At 39.1% G+C, this 26,772-nt stretch overlaps 1 protein-coding gene across 1 annotated transcript; it reads right to left on the minus strand.

Moving 5' to 3' along the window:
• Window positions 1-3,100: 3,100 nt before the first annotated feature.
• triqk (triple QxxK/R motif containing) lies at window positions 3,101-25,288 on the minus strand. Its single transcript, XM_074686983.1, has 4 exons — window positions 25,114-25,288; window positions 23,071-23,145; window positions 11,655-11,740; window positions 3,101-3,263 (listed from the first exon to the last, which is right to left on the minus strand). The coding sequence occupies exons 2-4, from the start codon at window positions 23,129-23,131 to the stop codon at window positions 3,156-3,158; spliced, it is 255 nt and encodes an 84-aa protein (XP_074543084.1). The 5' UTR covers window positions 23,132-23,145; window positions 25,114-25,288; the 3' UTR covers window positions 3,101-3,155.
• Window positions 25,289-26,772: the final 1,484 nt, after the last annotated feature.

A 26,772-nucleotide genomic window follows, 5' to 3' on the forward strand; every position in this document is an offset into this window, starting at 1 on the left:
TTTCTGACAGCAGCGTTCGGAAAGTGTCGTGTTTGTTCACGATTCAGTGACAGCTTCTTTGTTTGGAATGTTAACTGTCATGTTTTAGTTAGTGATTGCTGAAAACTGTGTTGTGTATTGCATGTTTCAAAGAGCTGCAGAGTTCTGCGACAACCAGAACAGCCTTCATTTTTGTTACTGAAAAAGAGGATGAAAAAGCTAAAGCTAGCGTTAACCAGCTAAATGGAACACTTGGGCTTCAGCTATGCTGTGTAGATTGCAATCTATTTTGATTGTTTTTTAAAGGTGATTCCTTAAACTTGGATTTGATCAACATAGAGTTAGTCGCTTATGGTAGGTATGTTAAGTGGCTTTTGACTTAATATTATGATGCAAAGGTCCACTTTAGTATGGAAGTACCGTCGGACCATAGAGATAAATTCAACCCAAGACACAAGTGAGATCACTCTTTGTATTGGAAACAGACACATTTTTCAAAAATGATTGCTGATTTGCCAAAAAAAAAAAAAAAATCATAAAACCAATATCTTTGCATCTTGCTTGCTTTGCTACAATGACAAAAATTGTGTCAATGTGTAGATTTTTGGGGGTCAAGGAATCTAATCACTTAGGTTTCAAGTTTAAAAAACCAACAGTATTTCCTTTACGATGACAACTGGAGGGTAGACATGCACATTTTGCATAGAAAATTGTATAATTGGAGTGACTTTTCTTATCTTTTCTTTGAAAAACTTAAAAAAATGTGTCTCAGCAGTGATGCTACTTCTGTACTTCACATTTGTTTAAAGTTTCGCATAAGATTTTGTCCAGCTGTGAGAAGTATTAGCAGATCAGTTGCCACATAATAAATCTGCGCCCGGGGCTGTGACAGCTGTTGTTGTCAGAGGTGACGTGCTAATACTTTGAGGTTCTTGTGACTTTCTCATAAAACAAAACAAATGTTTTAATGTTAAATAATTAACAACTAGCTATCTACTGACTAGTTACTAGCATTACTACTATTAAGGATGTCCCTATAGCTAACACGTGATATCTAGTAACAGATACAAATCAAGTTGTTTTTTCATTAATTTTTACTCAAAGAAAGACAGAAACTTGTCATAATATTTTCCTGAGAGTCTAATACATGAACCATGATGACAAAGAAAACCAAAATTGATACATTGTGCCAATGTTCTAGCTCTGTTGACCTTTTAGGTCCTAACAGGTGTCATGTGTGAAGGTTTCTTATGTTGCAGCATCTATTGTGCACATGTGAGTAACTCAAGTAACGGAGTGGGGGAGGTTTCTGGATGTTACAAGGCCAGATAATACTTATCATGAATGCTTATCATAATGGTTTCTTGGGTGTGTAGTCTAGAGGTCAGGGGGTCCTGGGAGAAATGAGGAAAAATAGCTGAAATTGACACTTAAATATGTGTCTTAAATTTCTGTCTCACATGTCGGCCACAGAACACAGAGCACAGATGAGCACTGAGATAAGACTCGTTTTTAAAAGAGTGGACCCAAAAGAAAAACATGTCAAACACTAAATAAAAGACATCATACGGCCCTTTGTGTATTTGGTATTTTATTTCGGCATTATAAAAGAGTCACACCCAAAAGCAACACATCAGTTGACTTTTAAAAAAAGAGTATTGCTTTTTATAGTTAAAGCACAGAGAAAGAAAAGGAATTTCAAACGTTAAAAAGGGAACATGGACTAGATAAAAGCCCTTGAATCTGCTGCTGACAAAGAATCTCTCCAACAGTTGAAGCACTTGGACTGAAATGGTTAATGGAAGGTCAGTCCTTGCTGATTCAGCAGCTGAACTGCACAAAGAGTTAAGCAGTGGAATAGAGGTGCTTTCATAAATCAGTATATTTCTTTCTATAGAGACATGTCACAACAAAACGTACATTTGACAAGAAGGAAAAATGATCAAGGTGTTCCTTAAGAGGAACATTCAAGCTCTCTTCCATTAAGTCATCACTCGTCTCTGTAATTTCCATCTAAATGAAAGAACAGGATCATATTTGTAATGCTAATCCTGGCTTCGTGCTGCATGTATGTGCTGCAGGTAGAATGTGTTGTTCTGTATTCTGCACACATGTTCAATCAGGGCGAGGGCTTTGTGGATTCTAATCTCACACTTTGTGATCTGCAGATATCCGCCAGGAGAGGTTTGTGCACTGGAATGTGAGGCAAGTGTTTGCCTGGATGTGACGAGAGGTTCAGAGAGAGATTTACATTTTTCTATTAGTGGAGACAACAGCGGGACGTGACACCGCCACCAATTTGGTTGTACTGAAGATGGCGTGAGGAGAGTTTTTCTCAAGATATAACAGGGAAAAGGCTCAGGTTCTTTGCAGAGGTGTTTTAGATTTTTCAGCAAAATGTTATTCCAAATGGCTCTATATTTTCCCGAACTTTAAACAAGACGTCACCAACATTTTTAGAGGCCTAGGGAATGTGCAACTGTTCAGCCACTTTAATGATTAAATGTCATCACCCTGTACGGTTGACAAAGCCGGTTAATATGTAGTGATTGAACTGTGCCCACTACTGTCAGTGTTTTTTTTTTTTTTTAACCTTTTAGACTTGTTGGTCAGACGAAACACGGCTTGTGTGACAGTGTGTTTGTGTTTATAGCATGATTCCTTGCATAAAATCAGATGTAATTTTACTGGTTCATGCATTAACCAGTGTTCTTACTAATGCCACCAACAGCATTTAACACTATACCAGAGGTGTTTCTTGATATTAGGATGAAAGCAACATCGTATCAAATAATATGGAAATATGATTGTAGGTTGAACAACTGGGTATGACAATAAATCATCAGGGTACATTAACTTCAGTAGATAATCATTTTGTCTTCCTAAGCAGAGAAGAAAAAAGTAGAGTTGATACAAAAATACATTTTTGACACAACATGACTCACTGTGTCAAAGAGCAAGAGGCAGATTATTGCCAGTGTCACAAAGTGTTTATATGAAAAGCCTGAAAGACTGATGACAGAGACCAAACAAAAGGTTTCAGTTCAGTTGGAGGCTTCAGTACTCATGACTTCTTTAATTCATTTTTGACCCTCCCCACCCCCCTCCCCCTCCCCCTCCATTCTTCATTCTTCAGCTTTGAAACCACTAGGGTGTAGGCATGATGTCAGTCCCCGTTAATCCACGTCCACATCCAGGTTGATCTCTGTGCTCAGGTTGAGGTAGAAGAAGGCGTAGACGCAGAGAACGAAGAAGAGGATTGCAGCGATGACCAGGAATGCATCCTGAGTGACAGATTAAAAAGGAGAAGAGGTTTTAAAAAAGTGTGTGTGTGTGTGTGTGTGTGTGTGTGTGTGTGTGTGTGTGTGTGTGTGTGTGTGTGTGTATGTACACGTCTCATCTTTGCTCCACTTTGTTTTATTATGTTTGAACAGTTCTGTAATTACTATTTATTAGTCTGTTACGTCTATATTTGAAATTCCCTTTTGTCTTTCTTTTCATCTGAATCTGCTGCAGTCCTTAAGGACTCTGCTTTAACTTTGTTTCTAAGAATACAAACTTTATTGGCCTGTTTCAAAGTAAACAAACCATATTTAATCAGTCATTTATGAGTTTGCTTTTAAAAATAAATGTAATTATACAAGTATCAATCATCACACTTTCATTTCAGCTGTTTTAAGAGCAAATATGCTCTTAAAACAACTGTGAAAAAAAAGAAGAAAAGGGTAAGGGCTACAGCCAGGGTAAATGTTAGGGTTTGGGTTAGATTTTGGGGTTAAATCCCCTGTGTGAGAAAAATAGGATTTTTTTCTTTAGCTGTAAATCATGTCAAAATACTATTGGAGAAATACAAAGCACAATATCCCAGTTCTAAAGGAACTAAATTTGTTTAACTTTGATGCACAACACTGATGTACCTGGTCCAAGAGATTATCTCCTTTCAAAGCATTATTTTAACACATTATTTATATTTAGTCCCTTCTATGTTTTGTTTTTAGTAAAATGCAGCCCAACTATAGATCTCCTATATTCAGTACATTTTTGCAAGTAACTGACCAGCAGACTGCAGACACTATAACTAACAATACAGGACACTTGTTAAGGTGGAGTACAAAACCCAGTTTTGATTCCTGTCCTTTGGTGTTTTTAAGTCCATTCGCACTGGTGACGATTCATTCAGTTCATTCAGTCATAAGCTTTGTGCTGCTGGAAAAACAAGACAGAAAATAAGTGAGTTTTGGAAAATTTCTGCATTTGGCTTTTAAGATAAATGAGTAACACTGGTGACACTCGTAAAATCAAAATGTACAGTATCATTTTTCAGAAAAAAAAAACAGTTCAGTTACCACAGTGCAACTGAGGTACAGTTCTCCTGAAGTTAAACTTTCTTAAACAAAGTGCCCTATTTTTTCTCCTTTTTTTTCCTTTTTGTTTTTTTGATTTTCTATTGGCTAATTGTCAAACAAATTGAGGCTTTCCAGAGGAGTGGCATTCAACTTGAAAATGGGAATTTGGAGCGCTCGTTCATTACGTGGTACTCGCTCGATTACAATCTTCATCAGCTGGAGTTTCATTAGGGCCACTCAGAGTATCTAACAATGCCAGTTATTCTTTATCAAGAGAACTCATTAGCAGCAAACTTTCTAATCAACACTGGAGAGCTTGGAGAGCTTTAAAAGAGTGTTGAGTGTGGGCTGATTGGGGGTTACTGAAAAAGTATTATTTGATTTGAACAGTCTTTGGGAGAAATAAGTTTTGGGATGCAAACTGGGCCACAAAGGTAAAATGACATGAACTGCAGAGAGTGTAGTGTGAAATCTGTGAAAATGATCTCAAATACAATCTAAAAGAGCATTTCTGACTGTATGTCTCACTATGTTGCACATACATGACTGGCAGGTTGAGGTGATACAAGGTTACGAAGTGAGAAAATGACAAACAGGAAAGCACTTTTGCACAGCAGCATGCACTCACTCACACACAGAGACTACACATTCAACCCAGTGGCCAAACTGTAGAGAGAGAAGACAGAATGAAAAACAAGAGCGACAACGACAGAGAAAACACGAGAGAGATAAGGCACAGCACAAACGAGGGGTGGCGGGGGGCTAATAATAATTCCTCTCTGGTGATGGGTGGGTGGGGGGGGCAATTAAAAGGCGTCGCAGCATTTGCAGCTATCTGTGTACAAGTTGTAGTGCCTAGTCATCAGCAGCATTGGTCTTCATTAGCCTCAGCCCACGTTTATCTGCATCCCGGCAGCCTCCAAACAGCTTAAAGTCCTGCTTAATTGGAAAACTTTTAAATTTCATGCACTTTAGTTTCATATATTAACCGCCAGGCTCCCACTGCTTGATTTACTTTTCTATTTTGCCAGAGCCTTGGAGAAAAGAGAAACTGTTATCAAATCACAGCGGCTTGATTGTTTTCTGCTTTTCCTTGTGCTTGCTCACAGCTTTGAAAAACATGACAAAGAGCAGCATTTGTAATTCTGCCAACGACACAAAAAAAGTGTGTGTTCCGTCACAGGTTGAGTCACAGCTGAAACAAAAGGGCCCACAACACTACGATCCATTTTTTTTTCATCCTTTTTCTTGGCTTCAGGTTTCTGAGAGGAAGACAACAGCTGGTTGCAGCGACTCGTCTCTGAAAACAGGCTGGAGGGGTTTTTGGTGAAAACACTCGAGTTTGTAGGAAGCACCTGCACTTGATTGAGATCATTGTTTTCGAGGAGAGAGGCCCACTGTGTTGACTCCTGCCTCGCCTCACAAATACATTTATATGCGCCCACACACACACATGTACACACACTCAGGCGTAAATGCACAGCCGCTCTGCCCACATTCTGATGGAGACCTCTGGATGGGGCCCAAAGCACATCATCATCTTCATCATGTGGCTCTCTCAGCGCCAGCGGCAGCTGCAGCACACTCGGCATGCTGGGAGCTCGGTCTCTGTCACCCTGGCGACGAGCCACAGCTCAGCAGACGTCCCCTCATCTGGTCTGCCTTTTATTCTCCTCCTGTGTTTGTTTGTCTGTGTGTATGCGTGTGTGTGAGAGAGTTGGTGTCAGTCTTCCTGTTCCGATGTGCTAAGCCACATTATTTCAGTGTTCGTGGCTGTATGTGGGCGGCACATACAAACAACTGTTGATATGCAGGTCTCACGTCTACATGAGTACAGGTCACAGTAAATAACCAGCTCGGCTTAGACCAGTTTTATGAACACTGGGGGTGATTGTCCTGAGGATTGTCCTAAGCTTGATAGCAGTTGGGGATGACTTTATGAATCATTTATGTACAAGATTAAGAACATTCACCTTGTTTTGACAGAACATTGACTGTACATAAGGAAACACCAAACTGCCAAATGAGGTGTAGATAAAATGAAACAGCTTCACCATGTTTCAGTCTAAAGTTTCAATAAATCAAGCACCAGAGGAGGTTTTACAGCTCTTAAACAGTCGGTTCTGGTGTGTTTCTCTTAAAATCCAAATGTGCTCATGCTCACTCCCTCTGTCAACCTAGTGTGCCAACATGAACAGAGCTTCGTGCTACCAGAGCAAGAAATGTGCCCAAAAACACAGCTGCAAAGGACGACACAGTCCATTCATAGAGTCAGGAAAAAACAGTCACCAAAGTGCATTTACCAAGACTGCAACTCCAGACTTTTCTGAATTTTATAGTTTTATTATACTTTAAAATAATAATAATTTTAACACTGTTTTTTAATCAACATAACATGTGCACTTCTCTTCTAATATATATATATATATATATATATATATATATATATATATATATATATATATATATATATATATATATATATATATATATATATTTAATACATGTCAAACAACAGCCCTCATGTCTTATGGACACTAAAATTGAAATACAAATTCAGTTTTGAACAACAGCTGGCGTGAGTATTCACACAACTTGTTCAGCAACAGTACCTGTTTGGAAGCCCAAAAAGGTACTTTAGACTGCAGTTTGCTTTCAAAGATTTAACATGTGCAAAAAAAATATGAGAGAAAATTCAAATGTCAACAGACATCTATCCATGGTGTATCCAGAAAAATAAGTTGGCCCACCATGGGCTTCATCATGGACTATATAAAATTTGTCATAGTCTCCAAGTCGTCACCCATCTGCTCCTGAAACGGGGAAATGAAGCCAGTCTGTGGACACAGCCACATTGAATATGACGTGCGCTTCCTTTCTAACAGCTGTAGGGCGCCAGTCAGTCACGTAAGCTGGGCTGTGTCCGATTGGACAATCACATGATCCTAATATCTTCTAAATGGCCAAGTTAGGAAATAATTCACTCCCGTACAGTGTGTGGCGATAGAGAAACCAGCGTTTTAGAACCAAGCTGTTTTTTGAACTAGGCTGTAAATATGCTTTTTAATGCCGTAAAAGTCTTTCTTTTTTTTTTTGTCTTGGTATGTACGTGATTTCTGTTTTTTCTGCGGCCAGCCTTAAGTGGATCCTCAATGAACAGCAACTTTTAGCACTTCTGCATAGGCTTCATTTTCTAAACCAGATGTTGCCCCTTGGTCTTAACATTAAGAGACTGCACTTTACTGACACTCAAATCTCCAGACATGCTGACTGGATCCCTCTGGTTCTAATATGTTTTCTGCAGTCAGTCCAGGTTTACACAGCCAAAATGTTTGGGTGAAACAGTTCTTATAATCAATAATTAATAGTCCTGATGATGATGACTTGGCTTGGGCTTCGACTCAGGTGATGGGGACTCTATTCAGAGTTGACTTAAGCCCCATTTCCACCGAGCAGTTCAGTTCAGATCAGTCTGGTTTGGTATTGGTTGGCTCGGTTAAGACTGATCCTGTTTACATTTACACAGCCAACCGTGTCCCCTCATGGTAGGTGGCGTGTAAGCCGGATGCTAGTGCTAGCCGGATAATAGTGTGACACCATAGCAGTGCGACACAGTATACCCCACTAATAAATGCAAAGAAGAATAAAAACACGACACAGTAAACAAAGAGCAACTATGTGAAACATCCAGCAACTTGTCTTTTTTGTGATTGCCATGTGGCTCTTTGTTACAAAGCATAATCAGGTTTCTTTTCAGAGAAGGCTGTGTGCCACCAGGAGAAATACATCAGCTGTCGCATGGTGAGTGACTATTCTATTGACCAATCAAAGGACAGCCATGTTGTAGCTTCATCTTTGGGGATCTGGTATCCCTACGGAAGGGTCCCAAAACATGGGACGGCTCCTCTATGTCCCAGATTTAGTCAGTGGAAACGTTGTAAAATGCGTGCTGTGCCGAGATGAACTGAACTGTACTGCTTGGTGGAAACAGGGCTTAAGACTTCAATTTGATGACCTGCTGAGGCTTTTATCCAAAACCAGATTTTTACCACAGCATCCCTCATGGTTTTTACACAGGCACTCAATAAAACTAATTACCGAAGATTATTGACTGCAAATAAGGATATCAAAAAGAAAAGGTGTCTGGGTTAGAAGTAACTTTTAGTCTTCCAACATGCACACTCCATACATTCAGAAATGACAGCTGGATGGTGCTGAAAATCATTGTCTGTTCTCTCCATCCTCTGCCAATTCTATAAGCGATTTACCCAACTTTCCTGGCTCAGCGGCTAAATAAGACCAAGGGAAAACAGTGCAAAAACTGAACAGAAGGCGACTGTGCCAATTAGAAAAGGCAGCAGGCTTGTTTCCTGTGCTACAGGCTAGTGTGCTGAAGCTACTTCCAAAAAGCTTCTTCTTCTTCTCTCTGGGCAAACTGAGGACAGACTTCCTGCCAGTTTCTTCATCTCTACTGCCGTGACCTCTGTGCCATCCAGAGTTTGTCTCAGTTGGACAGAAAATATGTCCACACTTGCATTCAAGCAGCAACAAGCTACCTCTGTTAACACACCCTGACTCCACATGTGTTTAAGGACACACACAGACAAAACAAGAAGCTGGTTCCTGACACTTCAGAGGTCAATATTTTGTGATCACTGCAGTGAGAACAGAAGTTCTCCCTCTCTCACTTTCTCTTTCTGCGTGTTTCCATCCTCTCCTCTGCCAAGTTGCCCAGACTGCCCTGATACTAGGACAGCCCCGAGACAGCCTGCTCCGGCAGCTGCCAGGTTCTCTGTTCCCGCAGTCTGCTGGCCCTTCTGAGATGCCAGCTGCATCTGAAAGCTGCATCTCAACCAGGGACATGGAGAAAGACAGAGCAGACGAGGGGGAAAGAGACGGAGGGAAACATGAAAAATGAGAAGGGGATGGAAAGAGGAAGAGTAAGGGAATATAAACTGGAACCAAACACTGCTGTTAACTTAAAGTTCAATGACAGCAGGGAGGTTTTCTTGTCACCACAAAACTGTGTAAAAACACAACTTCATAAATCCTCAAAATGACTCAGTGGGAACGCAAGTATGACCAAATATCCATTACATTTGGGCTGAATTTCAATCGAACTCTGGGCCAAAGGGTCTAAGTCAGTTTAATATACCAGTCCCAAAGGTATTTTTAATCCGACCTCTGAAAATTCCCCCTCGTCTTAGGCATGAAAACGTTGAATTATTCATAAGCAATATCAATATTTCAAGATATGGACTAATCTAATTGGATTAAAGACGTGCTTAATGAGGCCTTGCGTGTCTAGGAGATGCATATTTTAAAACCTGACCATTTCACCCAGTGTTTAATCCTCGCTATGATTCGTTCATCTCTGTGTACTATGAGCCAAGTGAAGCTAGAAGAAAAGGTGATGCTTTTTGCTTTTTGAATTTTATTAATTATAGATGCAATGGTGGAGAACTAACAAAATAAACAGCATTAAAAAAAAAAAACCCACGAAAAAAAAAAAAAAAAAACATTGCTCCTGGTTTTACTAACAGTATTTAGAATTAAAAAGTGGATTTCAGAATCTGTGATGGTATTTAAGGAGGGTTTTTTAATCAGCAAAGGCTTATTTATGAGGAGAAACCTTGAACTAGTAAGTGGTATGCTAACTGTGTGAGGAGAAGCATAAACAGCTGCACCACATTTACCAGTGTGATAACATGGAGCCATCTATCTCTGCCTTTACAACAGCCCCCAATCTCTGCAGTGTGACAAAGCAATGGAGAGAGATGCACTTTTCAATTCTAGCAACATCCTCACCTCCGTTTACTTCAACATTAAATTACAAAACTTTTTTTGACCCTGTATTTTCTATTTCTTCCTCACTTGTTCTATTTCTAACTTCAATCTCCTTGTCCCTGAGTCCCTGAGTGCCAGTGTCTGTTGAACCCCTCCAGGTGAAGAATGAGCTCTTGAATTTCTTGTCCATCCAGAAACAAATTACATGTCAAAATGTTGCACGTTCCTCTTTTTTGTATGTAAGATGGGATATACTAAACTTCAGAGAACTCTTTAGAATAAGTTTTAGACAAGGGTAGCACTTTGAGATCTTTGATGAAAAGGGCTTTATGAATAAAATGTATTATTATTATTATTATTATTATTATTATTATTATTATTAGTAGTAGTAGTAGTAGTAGTAGTAGTATTAGTATTAGTATTAGTATTATAAGAGGGGGGGGACCTCACATCATTTCAAGTAGAAATGATGTGAGGGTCTGCAGAAATTTTCCTTTACTTGTTAGTAAACACAACATTCAAACTGGGCTCTTCCTCCCTGAATCAGTGCTAGAGGCTTCGCACACCTAGCACACCTACATCCTCCAACCAAGACTACATGACCACATTCACTAGCCCAGCAGCCACAGTCTCAGGGGATATCTTTAAGGTCACAATTATGCAATCTTGTTTGTCACACTGCATACTCTGCTAACCTGAATTAAGTTGAGAGAATCGGAGGACTGAACCAAGTACTCGTTTGCTGTCTCCTTGCTTTCTCCCTTTGATCAAAGATTTGGGCTTGGCCCAACTGAGAAGCTTCTGTTTTACGTGGGCTATGTCCAACTTAAAAATTTCCATTATAACAGTTAGCACAAGCCAACATGTATTTGACACATACCTACTCAGCAGAAAGCTTATCCCTGTTCCTCCCACGCTACTTTCCGAGTACCCAAAAACGAGAGAAAGTCGAGCCAAGCCTTATTCTTGTTTAGTGAAAAGCTCAATCTGTTTGGCGTTTTGTTTGACTGTTTGTTTCTCTTGCGCCGTGCTACGTCCACTATCATAGATGCTCAAGATAACTTCTTCCACTTGCAAATATCAACACGCAAAGTCACTTGATCACTTGGAGCGCCATGATTGCCTGATGTAACCATGCTTACTCTCCGCCCAGAAACATCCAGATACAACCAAAGCATCAACATACAGGCAGAGGAAGGGGTTCGAGGCAGACACTGACACACTTGTATAGAGGCCCAGAAGTGATGATTGAGCAGGATTATTCCTGTAAAAATTGACATTTTAGTTTTCAGGAAAATCCTGCAGATTCTACCTTTAAAGACCTACAGTGTGATGTGACAGAGCTGAGAGTCTGGGATATGAAAAGTGATCTAATGAGACATCAAACAGGCAGACAAATGGACGGAAGATGGTTGGCAAACAGACAATAAGCACCAAAAATCACAGATGGGCTGAAATAGACAGGGGAGGTGAGGAATAGGGAAGACACTAAGATATAGACTTCAGTTGTTCTTAAAGAAAGTAAATTCAAGCCAGTCTCACCCTGAATCCGGAGGAACTCTTCTTTGCTTCAGCTTTAAGACGTGTAGCCTTTAAGACCGACTTTGTCTTCTTGTAGTCCTGTTTACCTGGGAGGAAGAAAATCAATAAAATGACTTAAAAGTATTTGTTCAGAATTTTATTTAAGTCTGCTGTGGCAGCAGAAGCTCCAAGAAGTTAAAGTGTGTAACAAAAAAACAGACCCTCAGGGAGCCTTTCTCAAACTTCTTCTTTTTAACACTTTTCTTTTTAAGTTGGACAACAAAAGTGGTCACATATTCGGTCAAAGTAAGCAACCAAATATAACGCAAAATATCTTTACCTAAAGAAAAGTGAGTTGGACTGTAAAATCAAATAACACAAGCTGCAGGTATTAAGACAACGAGGCTGAATCTATAGTATTAGACTTTCCCCAAAAGCCTCCATCTGCACATACACCTAAAATACAAAGCCTCATTTCTGGTCTAAACAGCACAAGGTTCACCTGTGCTGGCTCAACTTCCCATGGGCTCAACTCTCTGGGGTGAGTCTTACGGGCAAACTAGCCACCTGGCAAAGCATGTGTGTGTATGTGTTTGTGCGTGCTGCACATGAGGCTTAGCCGGCTGTCTTGGTCTAATTAGAAACAACACACTGCAGGAAAGGGAACTTTGCTAACAATAGGTTGGAAAGGCAACAGCTTGCTGAACAGTGTGTGTGTTGGTGTGTGTTAGAGTGTGTTCTTCTATCTTTGCGAGAACCAATTTGTGCACTTGGATTGTGGACAAACAAACCGTTCCTTGAAGATTATATTTCAGAAAAAAAGTTCTGTTTTAAATTCAGAATTAGGATTAGGTTATATCTTTGATTAGAGCTGCAGTGGGATATTTTCTTCAGATGGTAAATATTTAAGTCACTGGCAAGGAAAAAGACAGTACACCCCCATAAAGAGAGAAGAATATGCATAAGACTAAGTCCCAGGGTCAGCTCTGAGCTCATCTCAGTTGGAGATGTGACACCAAGTCTAAACTCCCAACCAATTAAGGCTTATTTACATCCAAAGAGGGAACCAGAGAAGGAGGAGGAGGACAGACTGAGCCTGCATCCATCTGGAAAAGTTTTAGGAGAGAAAAGATTAAAAATGGGCTGGTGAAAGAGGAGTGGTAGAAAAGGCTGTGTGTTGGGATTCAGAAAACAGACTCTGTTGCATGCAGCTGACTATTGTGTCTTTCTGAGAGCTCAGGTTATCTTGTGAGTGAAACCTTGGAGGAGAGCAGTCATCTGATCATACTGAGAGTGTTACCATTATTCTATTTTGTTTACACTTAAGGTGGGAACTTCATATCATCATCTTTCCTCTTTCATATTGATCAGCAAATGAGAAGAAATGTGGTGGTTCCGTTTTCAAATATGAAGGGTCAAGGTCCATGTTGTAAGGTAATTAATATCTTTGAGAACGCATCAGCTGTAAGCCACTGAAACTGGCATGATGACTACTTATTGTGGGCTGAGTAAACTTCTGCTTGGTAAAATAGTGTCTTTAAATGGTACAGATAACGAAAGACAATCACTATATTCTTACAAGCATAAACAGCTAATGTTAGCATTCAGCTGTTTACAAACTTATGTTATTGTTGGCTGGGAGTCACTGAATGTTAATATTATCATATGACCGTTTCACAGTTGGAAAAGCGGTTTAACAACCTAGCAAACTGTAAATTGAGCTAGGAAGTGGTTAAATGCTAACATGATAACTAATGCTATTTTATTTTCAAATATGACCTAATGAGCCATCAGATTTGAAAGAACATATTCAGTTACTGATAAAGCTAACAGTCGCAAAATAATGGTACGTTATTATAAGATCAGATGAGCTTCCCAACCAGGGCTTGACATTAACTTTTTTGCTCACCAGCCACTGTGGCTAGTGGTATCCCTGAGTTACTAGCCACTCAGTATTTTCACTGGCCACAATTTGTTGTTGGATAATTATGTTCAATATGATTAAAGCCAATGATGAAGTTTACTTAAAAAAGATTTACAACCTCTTTAAATGTAAATGATCCACCAGCATTTGGCCGGTTGGCCGGTGTTAATGTCAAGCCCTGTTCCCAACCCAAACGTAACATCAGAAGAAAAAGATAACAAGCATGGGCTAACAAGATTCTCTGTCTTACAACAAATAGACAAGCATTTTCTCCTTTTTGACTCATTTTCCTCACAGTTCTCTCACTTATCTCACTTTCTCCTTCTCCCCTGCTCATAGGCTCTTCCTCCTCCACCTCCTCCTCCTCCTCCTCCTCCTCTTTCGTTCCTCTCTGACTCTGTTGAGGGCTAATAGAAATGGGGAGCATGTTGCCAGAAGCAGACAGTGAGCTTGTGGGAATTCATTAGAAGGGCCACTGGATGTCTCCTCCACTTGTCAGGGAGTGGAGAAGGGGGAGATTTGATTGGGCGGCGCCTCAAGTTGATCACCATTCATAGAAACTGTGCCTGAGCTTACAGCAGGAAAATAGCTTGTTGTAGACACTACATTAAATGTTAAGTGTCAGAACATATAGAGAAGTAAATACAATATATATATATCAGATATCCTTTATTGATCCCTAAGGGGAAATTACTTCTTTTTTTAGCCACTATGCTTTCAAAATAATACAGTTTCCTACATATGTTTTCCTACATATGAATTTTGGGGAAAAACTGACTCTCAGAGGCTCCTGGGATGAGCTTATTAATCATCTGTGGAGTAATTCAATGACTGCAAGATCCAGGTCATATGGGGGAATTTTCGAGTGTCTTTTTATTTGTAAACATGTGTTGTTACAGCCTAGAAAGCAGTTATGCGCCAGCCTTTAAACCAATTTAGCTAGCTGAGAAGAGCCAGCTCGTGTAGAGAAGATGCCAGCACTAGCCAGATACATAAGCTGATGAAAGGTAGTTCTGATTTCACTGTTCTCGTCTGTTAACTTCTACATTGTTGCAAATTTTGCCTTATTTACAAAAAATTAAAAACACCACAAACTAGCCGGCTAGTCAGCTAGTTTACAGGTTTATTGTAGTTAAGAATTTTTTCAAAATCCTCACAAGTTTAATTTAATATGCCCTAATATCACATAAGCTTCCCCTGTTAAAGTTAGTTATCTAACTAAAATCACTTCAATAAATTAAAGTTAGTATGAGGAACAGTTCCAATTGTTGCACCTACTGTGAATCTAGTGATGCTAACTGCATATAAACAGGTTTGACAGTCAAAAAGAAAAAAAAAGAAAAAAAAATATTGTTTGCTTTTTAATGTCCTTAAAAGGCACAATTTCATTCTGTTTCTTCACATTTTACAAATTTCCTTTAGGAGTTTAATAACAGGAATTCTACAGACATGTCTCTTTGCCTTCAAACTTCAGAAAAATTAACATTGCAAAATGCAGTAGAGCAGAACTTCATGAAATGAGTAAACTAGTTTGCTGAAGTGTGGCGTGTAAGAAGCCCTATTTTCCTGTCTGGTCTGCACAATTCAGGAAAATATTGTACACTTAGTTTAGAAGAGGAAGTCCACAGCTGAACAAGCAGCATGTTTTCCTTTTTCACTTCATCTGGCTCTGTGTCCTTAAGGTACCTCTTCTGCAGCAAAGCGCCCAAGGATACTCAAAGGCAGAATGACATCCTTACTTAAGCAGGCTAAGAGTTTAAAAATCAAAGGCAGACTTTTTTCAGTGTTAACACAAACCTATGCTGTTTTTTTCTTTTCCTGGGGGTTAAACTTAATTTAAGTCTACATGGAGAGAATTACGTCTGTACGGAAAAAGTCATCCCATCCCAATAAACCCAAAAAACATCTGGTAAAAATCAATTCTTAATTGGAGCGAAGTCAGAATAATTGTAACCAGTAAAAGCATGAAGAGTTGATACTGAGTAGAAATGCCAGAGGATTACATCAGCCTGTCCAAGGCATTGTGATGTTACTGTGTTACAGTGGGGCGCGTCTTAGAGCCTCGTGGTGCCTTTCCCCTGTGGTTTGTTTGTGTGGGTCTAGAATGCCCACACATCCTCAGAAACACACACACTCACACGTACACACACATCCTGATGATATTGCACTGGGCTTATGAGCTCTCCTATTTGTCATTTCTGTTCCCTCTGCTGCACCAGTGCTGTAGACACTTTCTGTCACCAATTATCTACCTGTGCTGGGCTACACTGCATCCTCCCATCCCTCCCTGCTGAAAAGACATCACTGTCCTCCTGTTAGCTACCCACAATGCAGTGCCTCAGATGAACATTAGCACTTGTAAGGCGGCCCAGAGAGTCTGCAGAGTCTTTTTTAATGTTCATTGAAGTCATTACTACATTTATGTTTGGAGGACTAGAGAAGAGTTAGTGGCTTCTTTCGCCTCACATCACTCTCCTTAAATTCCCTTAGATGTTTTTTTTCCTTTGACTTCGATTATGAAGAGGTCATTTTTTAACAGCCATTATTCTGCTTAGTATATCCACAAAGGTAAGTGGTACTAGCTAAAATTAGCCATGTGAGCTAGTGTTTGTTGTACAAATTGCTTTCAATAAAGTAAAAAGAAAGTAACACTGCAGAGATTGTCTGAATTAACAGATGCATCAAGGTTGGCATACTTGTGTTTTACAATAATATCAATGTGTGCTTCTAAATAAATCTCTGTGGATGACATCCTGTGCATGGCCACAACTCGAGTGTTGGTTTGCTTCAGAAGTATAATCAGACAAGAGTGTAATAATCCCGAGTGGTTTAGAGGGAAAAACCAACAGAGACTGTTCCAGAAATAAGCAGAAAAGTTTAATCTAGTGAAACTCTCAAAGATAGAACCGACAGATGAAAGCGGTAGTAGTTAAAAGTTTCCTTGTTAACTCTTGACATTGAACAAGTACTTCAGCACTTCCTGTTAGTGGAAGAGGAACAGCTGCTGGGAGCAAGACGAAAACACTGAGACGCTCTCATGAAGTGCTTTTTGTTGCTGCATCCAGCAGACACTTAAAAAAAACTCACTTTGAGTGTAACTTTTCAAAAAAGTAAGAAAAGTCACATTAACATTAGCTTTATATTAATGTCCAGTTCTGAATGAGCAGATTAAACACAAAAGATGAGAATTACTAACAGACTTAGTGATGTATGATGCGCTGTAAATTTCCCATATCATGCTTCAAAACATCAATACATGAAGTTAAATCACATTAAACTGCTTCAGCACACCTAACTGTGTTTGTCTAAATGCAGCAGTCTCATTCTACTTTATGTCGAGCACTTGATACAGCTTTTCTCTGAAATATCAAAGCAATTAACTCGAACAACTGAGCTATTCATTGGCTTTTATTTATCTACAGCTTTTTGTCAAGAAGGGAAAATGCTGTCTGTGTTGCATGCGGCTGTGCTGACTCTATGCCAGAGAATAGGTATGAAAGAATCTACAGATCTATTGGATTATACTAAACACGTATAGATGCTACACTGCTAGTGCAATGTGTAAATAATACTGTATTGTTTTCACAGTAAAGTCACAGAAAACAAGCTTTTGAGCTTATAAAAAAGAGAAACAAAAATTCTGGAGGAATTTGGTGTGTTTGTGTGTGTTAAAATCTGTCCGGAGTATTCGCACTGCACACAGAAAAAGATAGGATGATTTGGACAGCCAGACTACTGTCCAGCTCATTCTCTCTGTGTCTCTCTGAGAGCCCTGGGAAAACTCGGCCAACAGGCTGGCAATGTGTCTGACAGTTCCTCATCTTTGCTTTGCTTCTTAGTCTATGCAGCATGCGGGCCAAATAGTCAGCGGCCACATGGTGCGCATCGCTGGAATCTGCCAGGATGCATAAAAGTGGAACTGGAGATGCCAGACACATGGGATATATTTATGACTGGGTCTTTGCATTGTGAGAGAGAAGCAAAATCTTGCAAACCACCTGAGATTTACTGTAAAAGCATTTGAAAAACTAATGTGAAGAGCTTCTTCAAAAAGAAAGCGAAACTTCCTTTGAAAGCCTTCAAATAGTTACTAATTTTCTTTTTTTGTCTTTGAAATTCGGCTGTCTAGATCAAAGTAGTGGGAGTAGTTATTATCCCAACAGAGTGACCACTTGCTTTTCGTAGCTCTACCTCTTCTGTAGGCAGCTTTTCACAGTCAATTATAAGTGGCATAATAATGGTATTTACAAGGAGAGTGTCAACAGTGGTCTCTTGATGGCCATCTGACATGACAAAAGCACTCCAGCAGAGATGATGGCACTGCTCAACAACCAGCTCGGACCACTGCCGGTGCTCGTTGAATGATCCACCCTATTACGATTTCAAATTACCACATGTAGCCTGTTCCAGCTCTCCAAAGACCCAGCCCCATGCTATCTGAGAAGATTTCATTTTTCTCTTCGGTATCTTTTTCACCCCCCTTCTTTTTCCCCCACCTTTTCTGTTAAACAGAGGTTCACTGAAATTGCCTGATAGCATTTATTTTCAGAAAAGCAAAATAAACTGTTGAAATTGAGGGGTTGGAAGGCAGAGTGGGTAAAAAAAAGAAGAGGACAAAAGAGTTTTTGAATTGACGAGCTGGGCACAGACAGAAAAGGCATAATGGAAAAGAAGAAATAAGTAAAAAAAAAGTGACTCTCAGCTGTGACGGGCACTGGAAAATGAACTTGGGATGTTATGACTGTCTCTAATTTGTTTACACTGCTGGGCTTAACACAAAAGCAGGGAAAACCAAAGGGCTGAATAATTGTATTCTTCATTTCCAATGCAGAAATATATACAACCACTTCTCACTACACTGAACGGTGTATTAAAAATCTTAACCAGCTTTCACGCGCCTGAAACAGACAACCAGTAATTTTTTTAAAGCTAGGGTCAGGAGAATTCTTCTTTAAAATATAAAATTTCATCTTTTACAAGAATAATCTGGCTCAGTCGTCATTTCTGGGCTTTTATACATATGTTAGTGTCTGTGTTTGCCTCAACCCTCTCCTCAGCCTGTATGTTGATGTTTTGGTTGTATCGGGACATTTTTTGGGCTGAAGAGTAGGTGTGGTTACTATAGCCAATCACAGTACGTCCATTGAGCAAGTGACTTTGCGTGTTGGCGGCTGTGAGTGGAAGTAGCTAATCAGAGTGGCTACAATAGTGGGTGTAGCACAGAGGAAGAACGGCACAACCAAAGTGAAACAAAATGCTAAACAGGTAAAGCTTTTTTTTTCTTAACCAGGGTGGAGCTTGGCTCAATGTTCACTCTCTTTCAGGCACTTGGAGAGCAGTACAGGACGAAGAGCGACACAAGTTGGCTTTTATGCAAACCAGGTATGTGTCAAACAAGTATGATTAATATGTGCTAACATGCCAAGTCAGGTGCATGGCTCTTGAGTCTCTCCTGCGTAGAAACGCGATGCTGCAGGTGGCTGCTGGGCTAGTGAGTGTGTTTACGCAGTCATGGTGGGAGGCAGTGGGTGTGTGCTGCCGCTGACACTGATCCAAGGAGGAGCAACCCAAATGAATGTTGTGTTAACTAACAAGTGACGAAAATTCCTGCAGACCCTACCTCTAACAACAAAGTAAAATTAGGTACCATTAGAAACAGAAAGACACAAAAGGGTTCAATTATTTAAGAAATAGAATATGAGAAAGAAAAATGTATATCTTGTGCCACATTTATAGAAAATCAGTTTCGGTTCAGCCTATGGAGCACTACTGTTCACATTACTACAATTGCTCAAAGGCAAAAGGCACTTTGTTCAACTGCTAAAAGAAAAGGCAAAAACAGGCCTCCTGATAACTGAGTGTTTTGTTGATGACTTCGTAAATATAATAACACTGATCGAAAGTTAAAAAAAGGATTTAACGCTTTAACATTCTGCTCAACCATTTGGCAGAGCAAATTTTTGAGTCACTTTATCTCACTGGAAATCCTGTAAATTGAACTGGATTAAACCTGATTAGGTCATCTCTACAGCAAGAATTTACCGAATAAAAAAGGATACATTGTTTTTTTTTTTTTTTCCTTTGAGTGAAAGTTAAATTAAGAAACTTTTGAAAAAAGTAGGCAAGTACAGACTAGAGTAGAGTGCATTTGATGGGACTGACTAATTACTGGCCTTGGCCAATTACCAGAGCTAATACCACCATCTCATTTGACCAAAGATTGTATAGTTTGGGGATCTTTGTTCAATAATGTCATCCATTTGGTTCTGGTACCTTATTGGGAAAGCTAAACTCAACCTGGCTTGGGTTAGTTTGGATGAGGTGAAAAGGCATTTGTCTTTCCAGGCCGCTGCACAGTGTCCACTCATCAGTCAAGTCAGCTGTGCACTTGAATGGGCAGAACTTGTATGTTAAATGACTTACCCCTATGAGGTGTATGCCGATAAAAAAAAATAAGCTCTTCCAGGCTTATTACAGTCGACCTGGACCTTGCAACTTCTATTATTCTGATTAACAATACAAATCAAATCCATTACAAATTAAATCCATTAAAAGGTATGCTACTTTGCTTTATGTTTTCCCCTGGGTCTGTTTTACCCATCACTCCGTCCAACCCAAATTGATAAGTTTTTGATTTATACCATTTATGCAGCGGCTTCAATCATAAGTTACCAGTCTTATAAACTACTTGATATTGGAAACAGTATCTACAATGACCCTTAATTGGTTGGTAAAAGGTATTTGTTACAGAATCAAAATGTGGGCAGCAAGAGCAGCAAAACTATTCAGCCATATTTCATAAACGCAGTCTGACATTCCTGGGACCTAAAGTAAAAACTCTATACCCATAAAACAATTTGAGCTCCCTCTGTGTTTTTGTCAGCTATGGCTTCTTACCGTGATCCAGCTTTGCCATTGGCAACCTTTCAGTTTTTCACCACAAGAGGAAAACAAAAACAAAAAGACGTGATCTGTGCTGTGATCTTCAGAATCACAGCTGCCATGCTAAAGGGAACCAAACTTTTGATTGATATCCACCATATTGCCTTAGTTAGGCCTTTGTGTATTGAGGGGAAGATGGGGAAACAACATGTCACAGTATCTGAGTGATATCAAAGCTTCTGACATGATTTCAAAGAAATGTTTTTTTTTAAGCATGGTATTCACTTTCCACCAGTAATGGGACTTTAGATGCTGCTGTCAATCTCAAAGTGCAATAACTTCCACAGCTTGTATTTTAGTTCTAGTCCAGTGAGCTTTGTTTAAATTTCCATTCAAGCCTATACAAATTGGAAAACTTTTCCAAAACAGTGCAGAAAGATTATGCTAATTTCCCCACAGCCAAATTGTTGAAGGTATAAAAGACAGTTGGGCTGTCGAGGGTGTTGGAGATAATTGAGGAACTACCACAGAAATCTGACTAAGACAGAATGACTGTGTGATTTATGGAGTGTGACTTTTTCTCTTTTCCATGACAGAACAGAGTTAATCACAGTTGTGTTAACACTCCCGACATAAAGCAGTGACTCATGTCAAAATGGAGTTGCAAAACAAGTAAATAAGTGGTCAAAGAACATCACTTAATAATTTAGTGAATGTTTTCCCTCAACAGCTGGTTTGTGTATTGATTATGTTTTTAATTGAACTATCAATCATTACTACACAAGAGCTGAAGAAATGAATATTATGTGGTGAAACAAACAGACTTTTTCTTTGGTCTCTTACTAATTCACAAACATTCAATCAATTTTAGATTATTTGTTGAGACAACAATTTGATTTTGGTTTGATTACTATGGGACATTGTAGACTTGTTAAATGATACCAGATCTGTCTAAACTGAGAGTACAGTTTAGAAAAGCAAGTTAAATGATAGCAGCTGGTTCCCCTAGGGGCTAATGTAAAAAAGGGTACAGGAGTAAGATGGAGGTTTCCCCAGTATGGCTTTATAAATGCAGACACACCGGTGTCCTTGTCTGACAGATGCTAACAGAGACCAACCCACTAAATCATGAAGAATGTGACAGTGATTGAGAGATGTTATAATATGCAGAGATGCATGATATAGGGTCTGTAAAGTGGATGAAGACCACAAAGATTACCTATGTCATTAATGGTAAAAACGGGGAGCAAATGGGCCCTAGAATAGAGCCCTGGGGGACACCTCAAAATGATGATAAAATAACCGGACATGTGACACTTGGTATGACTGCACTGAGTATAACCTAATTATTTTTTTATAAACTGATTAACTGTGTCGAGAGTAGAGGTCGACCGATATGGGTTTTTTGGGGGCCGATGCCGATGTTTTCCAAATTTGGGCAGCCGATGCCGATATGCATAGCCGATTTTTCCAATTTGATATTCAGGCCGATTGTTAAATAAATATATATTTATCACATTTTTGTGAAACGCAGCAATTTCTGAGCAACTAAAAGAAATCTATTACAACAAGTCGTGTCCAGTCCTCTGAACATTTATTCAGCTTTCAAAACAATAATATATTTTGTCTGAGTAAACACACAATGTAACAAGTAGTAGTTAACATTCACACTCTTCTTAAAATGTCAAAAAAGAAATTTAAACTTATTAATATAATTTGAACAAAAGTATGTAATGTATCCAAGTGGTTTCACAAGTTTAAGGTGCTCATCTTTTTTATGCCTAATCAAAAATTGCGTCATTTTATACAACAGATCAAAAATCAGCTTTTTAAAAGAAAATACGGCCGATAGAGACAAATGTCCAAATATCGGCCCGATATATCGGCCGGCCGATATATCAATCTACCTCTAGTTGAGAGTGAAGACAGCATTTCTAGGTTTGATGAGCATAGTGCTGCACGATTTGGGGAAAAGGTGCGATTTGCGATTAGGTGGACAATATTGCGATTGCGATTGTGCTTGCGATTTAATAAAAAAGGTTGTGTCATGATGAGTCTACAGACTTGCTTGGTTATCATGGAGAAAAATCTGAATTGCATGTGCTGACATTGCGATTGCAATTGCGATATCCTCTTTTGCGATTACGTAATTGCATGTGCTGACATTGCGATTGCAATTGCGATAATCGTGCAGCCCTAGATGAGCAGCAGTTCATCGTCAACTGAGAATGCCATGGAGAGATCCATGGACAGGGCAGTAGACTTGTGTTTAAATCTAGTAGTGGTCATGATAGCTATGGCAGAAAGGGATGATGTTTCTATATTTTTGGCACCCATGACCATGCCGGAGCCCATGTCTTCACTTATTTGACATGAGAAATTATTTGTATCATCTAAAACGAGTGCTCTTTACCCCCACGTACTGTTAGCATGTTGAAGCGTGTAGCTACACAAAGTTGCCTGTGCAGGTAGTAAAAGAAGGGTAGTACACCCTCCAATGTGTGCAGTTTACTGGCAAAAACCACAAGCATCTGATGGTACGTCTTGAATTAATCATCGCGGAAATTATCTGCCATTGTCAAAAAATAAGTAACCAATTTATCACTCATAGCAGGATAAATGTGGACTTACCAATCTGTTTTCGATACTGATCGACTGGTAACTTCGTCCCACTGGCATCCTTCTTCCCCATTTTCTTTCCCGAGCCTGACAAGAAATGGGTGAAACAAGAACTTTAGGTGAAAGAATTCCATAGTGTTACACCTGATCATTTTGTTTAATTAAATGCAGATATTGCCCCACTCCCGTTGACTGCTTACTGAGATAAACTGTGAAATCTGCAAGAAGGAGCCAAGTTAACACACAATCACATATAGAAAGGAGTAGTCAGTTTTGATCAGGCAGATGGTTTATCTTTCACATACATCTGCCAGACATAATTTAATTAATTCGCACCATCTTCCATGTGTTACGCTTGCACTTCCTCTCCATCTCATTTAGTCTAACACTGTTTCCCCTCACACCAGGAGATCTCTTTGATTACCCAGACAGCTCACAGCGAATAAAGAGAAAGTGCATGGAATAATACAAACGGTATCCTTAGGCTTAACATGTAATTATGCCACTGTGTGACTGACGGTGCTTGTGGAACAGAGATGTGACAGTCTATGAGGCTGTGTATTATTTCTCAGTAAAAACATGTACACCAGAAATAACCCTGCCTGTATAATACTCCACTTTACAAAGTGCTGAAACTCAATGTGTGTGTTTCTAGCATCCAACATGCTTGTTTTCAGCAAAGAGTCTGCTCAAAATTCCAGACAGGTGCTCTCACAACACACTGCGTCAATCAATATTGTAGCCTTTTGTTTAAAATAGTGGAAAAAGCAGGTATGAGTCAAGGGGAAGGTCTGCACACATTTCAAACCCATGATATGCTTTGACAAATAAAAACATGCCAAGGCTCAATCAACTTCTTCTAATCTAAGAGTAATTTATTATCAGACATTTAAAGAGGAGTCTTCGCATGTGACAGGAAGAGAAATGTGAAAATGAATGTGTGAATGAGGGGGTGCAAAGGGGCAAAAACTTAAGGTAAAAGGCATCCGAGTGCAGCTGAAGAGAACTGGATTGGTGAAGAGTCTGGGGGTGCAGCCGGGGAATAAAGCAAAGAGACAGAATTAGCATGTTCAAGAAGCATGGCTGGCTGAGTGTTCAGACCGATACCTTCTCTTGGGAGACACGAGTCTTACCTTTCAGTGAGAAAACATAGTTTTCAGCTACATTTGAAATGTCTTCAGCAATGGCACCAAAGGAGGATATATGCACAGCTATCATTGTACAGTGGTTTGAAACCAGAGTCAGCAAATTAGAGGAAGTGAGAAATAAAACAGGAAGAGGGGGAATTTCAAAGTATAAGTATATCTTAGGACACTGTAGACTGTTTGGTTGATTAGTTTTGTTTTGATGTAAAGTCATATCGAAATAATCTGATTAAACAAAAAGCAGCATATTTCAAAACTTTAACAGATTTAAGAGTGGAATGACCCCAAATTGTGACAATTATTGTATTGACCAAATTTTTTTTCTTCGACAAGAGAAAAAAACAGGTATTAAAAAAAAAAAAAACTATAGAATGCGTAAAGATGAAACCTATGTCGAGGACTGTTTGTCACATTTTATCACATGGCTGGGTTAAACACTTGTGTTTGATCAGTCAATATGCCAGGACACCACCCTGCTCGCAGACCTTTGATTTAAAGTAATCATGTCAATGAATCAACTGATGTAGACTTTACTCTGTTTTTTATCCAATAGATTTTATTTTTTATTTTTTTATTTTTTTTTTAACACAGTGCCTCTTTTCAGAGGAGACTGAATATTGTTTATGCCACCTTTAATACCGCTATTGGTACAGAAGTGTGGCTTTAGTTATAGTCAGGTTATCTGATGTTTACAATTAAAACAGAGTTATAATATAAGCTATCCAGGCATGTTTTTCTCTCTGCAGCCCCAAACATAGAGGAGAAAGTCGCATCAGTTGGAGACATAACATTTAGTTCACGGAGCCTCTATTCTAGCCTTTTAACAAATCGAAAACCTTTACGATAGGAAGACATCACAGGATGCAATCATCAAACAGCCTTCATTCATTACATTCACGACGATACTTACACTGACGACAGAGAGAGAATGTCGCTTAGTAGAGGTGTTTCTGCATAACGGTATTTCTGGCTGCTGGACGTGAACTCACAGAATGACTGAACAGATAGATTTACTGTACTTTGCTCCAAATTTCTCCAGAATGCCAACACATCACTGTTTCCACTCCAAGTTCCTGGTTCTTTCGTCAACACCGAGAAAAGGCAGCATTTTGTCCAATCACCTGAGGATTCCTCTCGTGTGGACCAATAGCACAAGCAGGAGGCGGGACTTTGAGGCAAAAACACTGGAGGAGCGCGTGACGAGTAGCCCGTAACACGCCCACTCGTGTCAATACTGAAGCATCCTGGATTAACCTGGATCAAACAGATATATTGGGAAACTATACAACACTACAACTTTATAACTTTCATTAGGGCTAAAAACGACTTTAAATAAAGAAATAAAAACATAGATTGATTTTAAAATGGTGATAGGATCTATTCTGTCACTCATTACGCATAGGTCATTGCACAACATTTTAGTGCTTTGTTGATGCACACAGACATACACATACACACAGTTTTTTTTAAAAAAAATATGATGGTCTAATTTTATTTTGTTTTTATTTATTTTCTCATTTATTAGTTATTCTTATTTTTTAAACTTAATCTTTATTTAACCAGATAAAACCCACTGAGATCTAGATCTCTTTTGCATGGGTGACTTGGCCAAGAGGTCAGCAACACACCTCATAATAAATAAATGAGTACAATGCAGTCAATACAAGAACGATTAAATCAATACTTAAAAATTTTAAAATAAATTACAGCTAGAGAGTGAATGGTGAGAATGTGAGTGATACTGTGTTGTTGGATGTGCTGGAAGTTGCAAAACAAATTTCCTAGTCCTAGTGCGCATATTAGAAAAAAATGGTTTGAAAAAATAAAGAATTTGCACTTCAATTTTGGGTTTATTTGTAACTGTAACTTTTACTTTGCTTAATACTGTGGAAACATATTTAACTATTGTAGAGAATCACTTACAAGACATTTTTTGGCACAAAAATGTTGTTTGCAGTACAGTCATGCTTATATGTTTCTACTATCTGAAAAAATATTTATCTTTATATATTATACCCAATTAAAGAGCACACATTCTGTTAATTAAAAGATATATTAGTTTGACATTTTGGCCTTAGTCCTTTCTTGCCTTGTCGAATCACAATAAATTGCACACTTATCCTTGTTAAAAACAGTAACATTATGCTGGGACAATTAAAGGAATCAACAGCAGACTTCATCAAAGACGAGGCAATCTCGCTCTGCAATGTTCCCTCTCTTTCATCACTCTTTTTTACATTTTTTCTTTGTTTACTGTGTAGAATTTTATTACCCCCCTAATTGCATCCAGCACCACTGCTGCCTGGGGCACTGAGCAGATTATGGGTAGCCTTGCCACCGCTTGTAACTTATTGAAGTCTACAATGATTTTCTGCTCTCCCATGGGCATGTAATTTGCATGCAGCACAGCAGTAACTAATAGATCTAATCTGGGTATAATGTGCCTGCATTATGCTTCACTTTATATGAAGCTGCCATTGAAAGTGAGTACTTTAACACAGCTCCGTGTTGGTGGAACAAGTAGTCTAAATTACATTTGTGCACAATGAAACGTTATCTCAGGACATAT

The sequence above is a fragment of the Halichoeres trimaculatus genome, unplaced genomic scaffold, assembly GCF_033239565.1.
Source record: "Halichoeres trimaculatus isolate MK-OKI-2021-1 unplaced genomic scaffold, fHalTri1.1 fHalTri1_scaffold_14, whole genome shotgun sequence".
In the NCBI taxonomy this organism is placed as follows: Eukaryota; Metazoa; Chordata; class Actinopteri; order Labriformes; family Labridae; genus Halichoeres; species Halichoeres trimaculatus.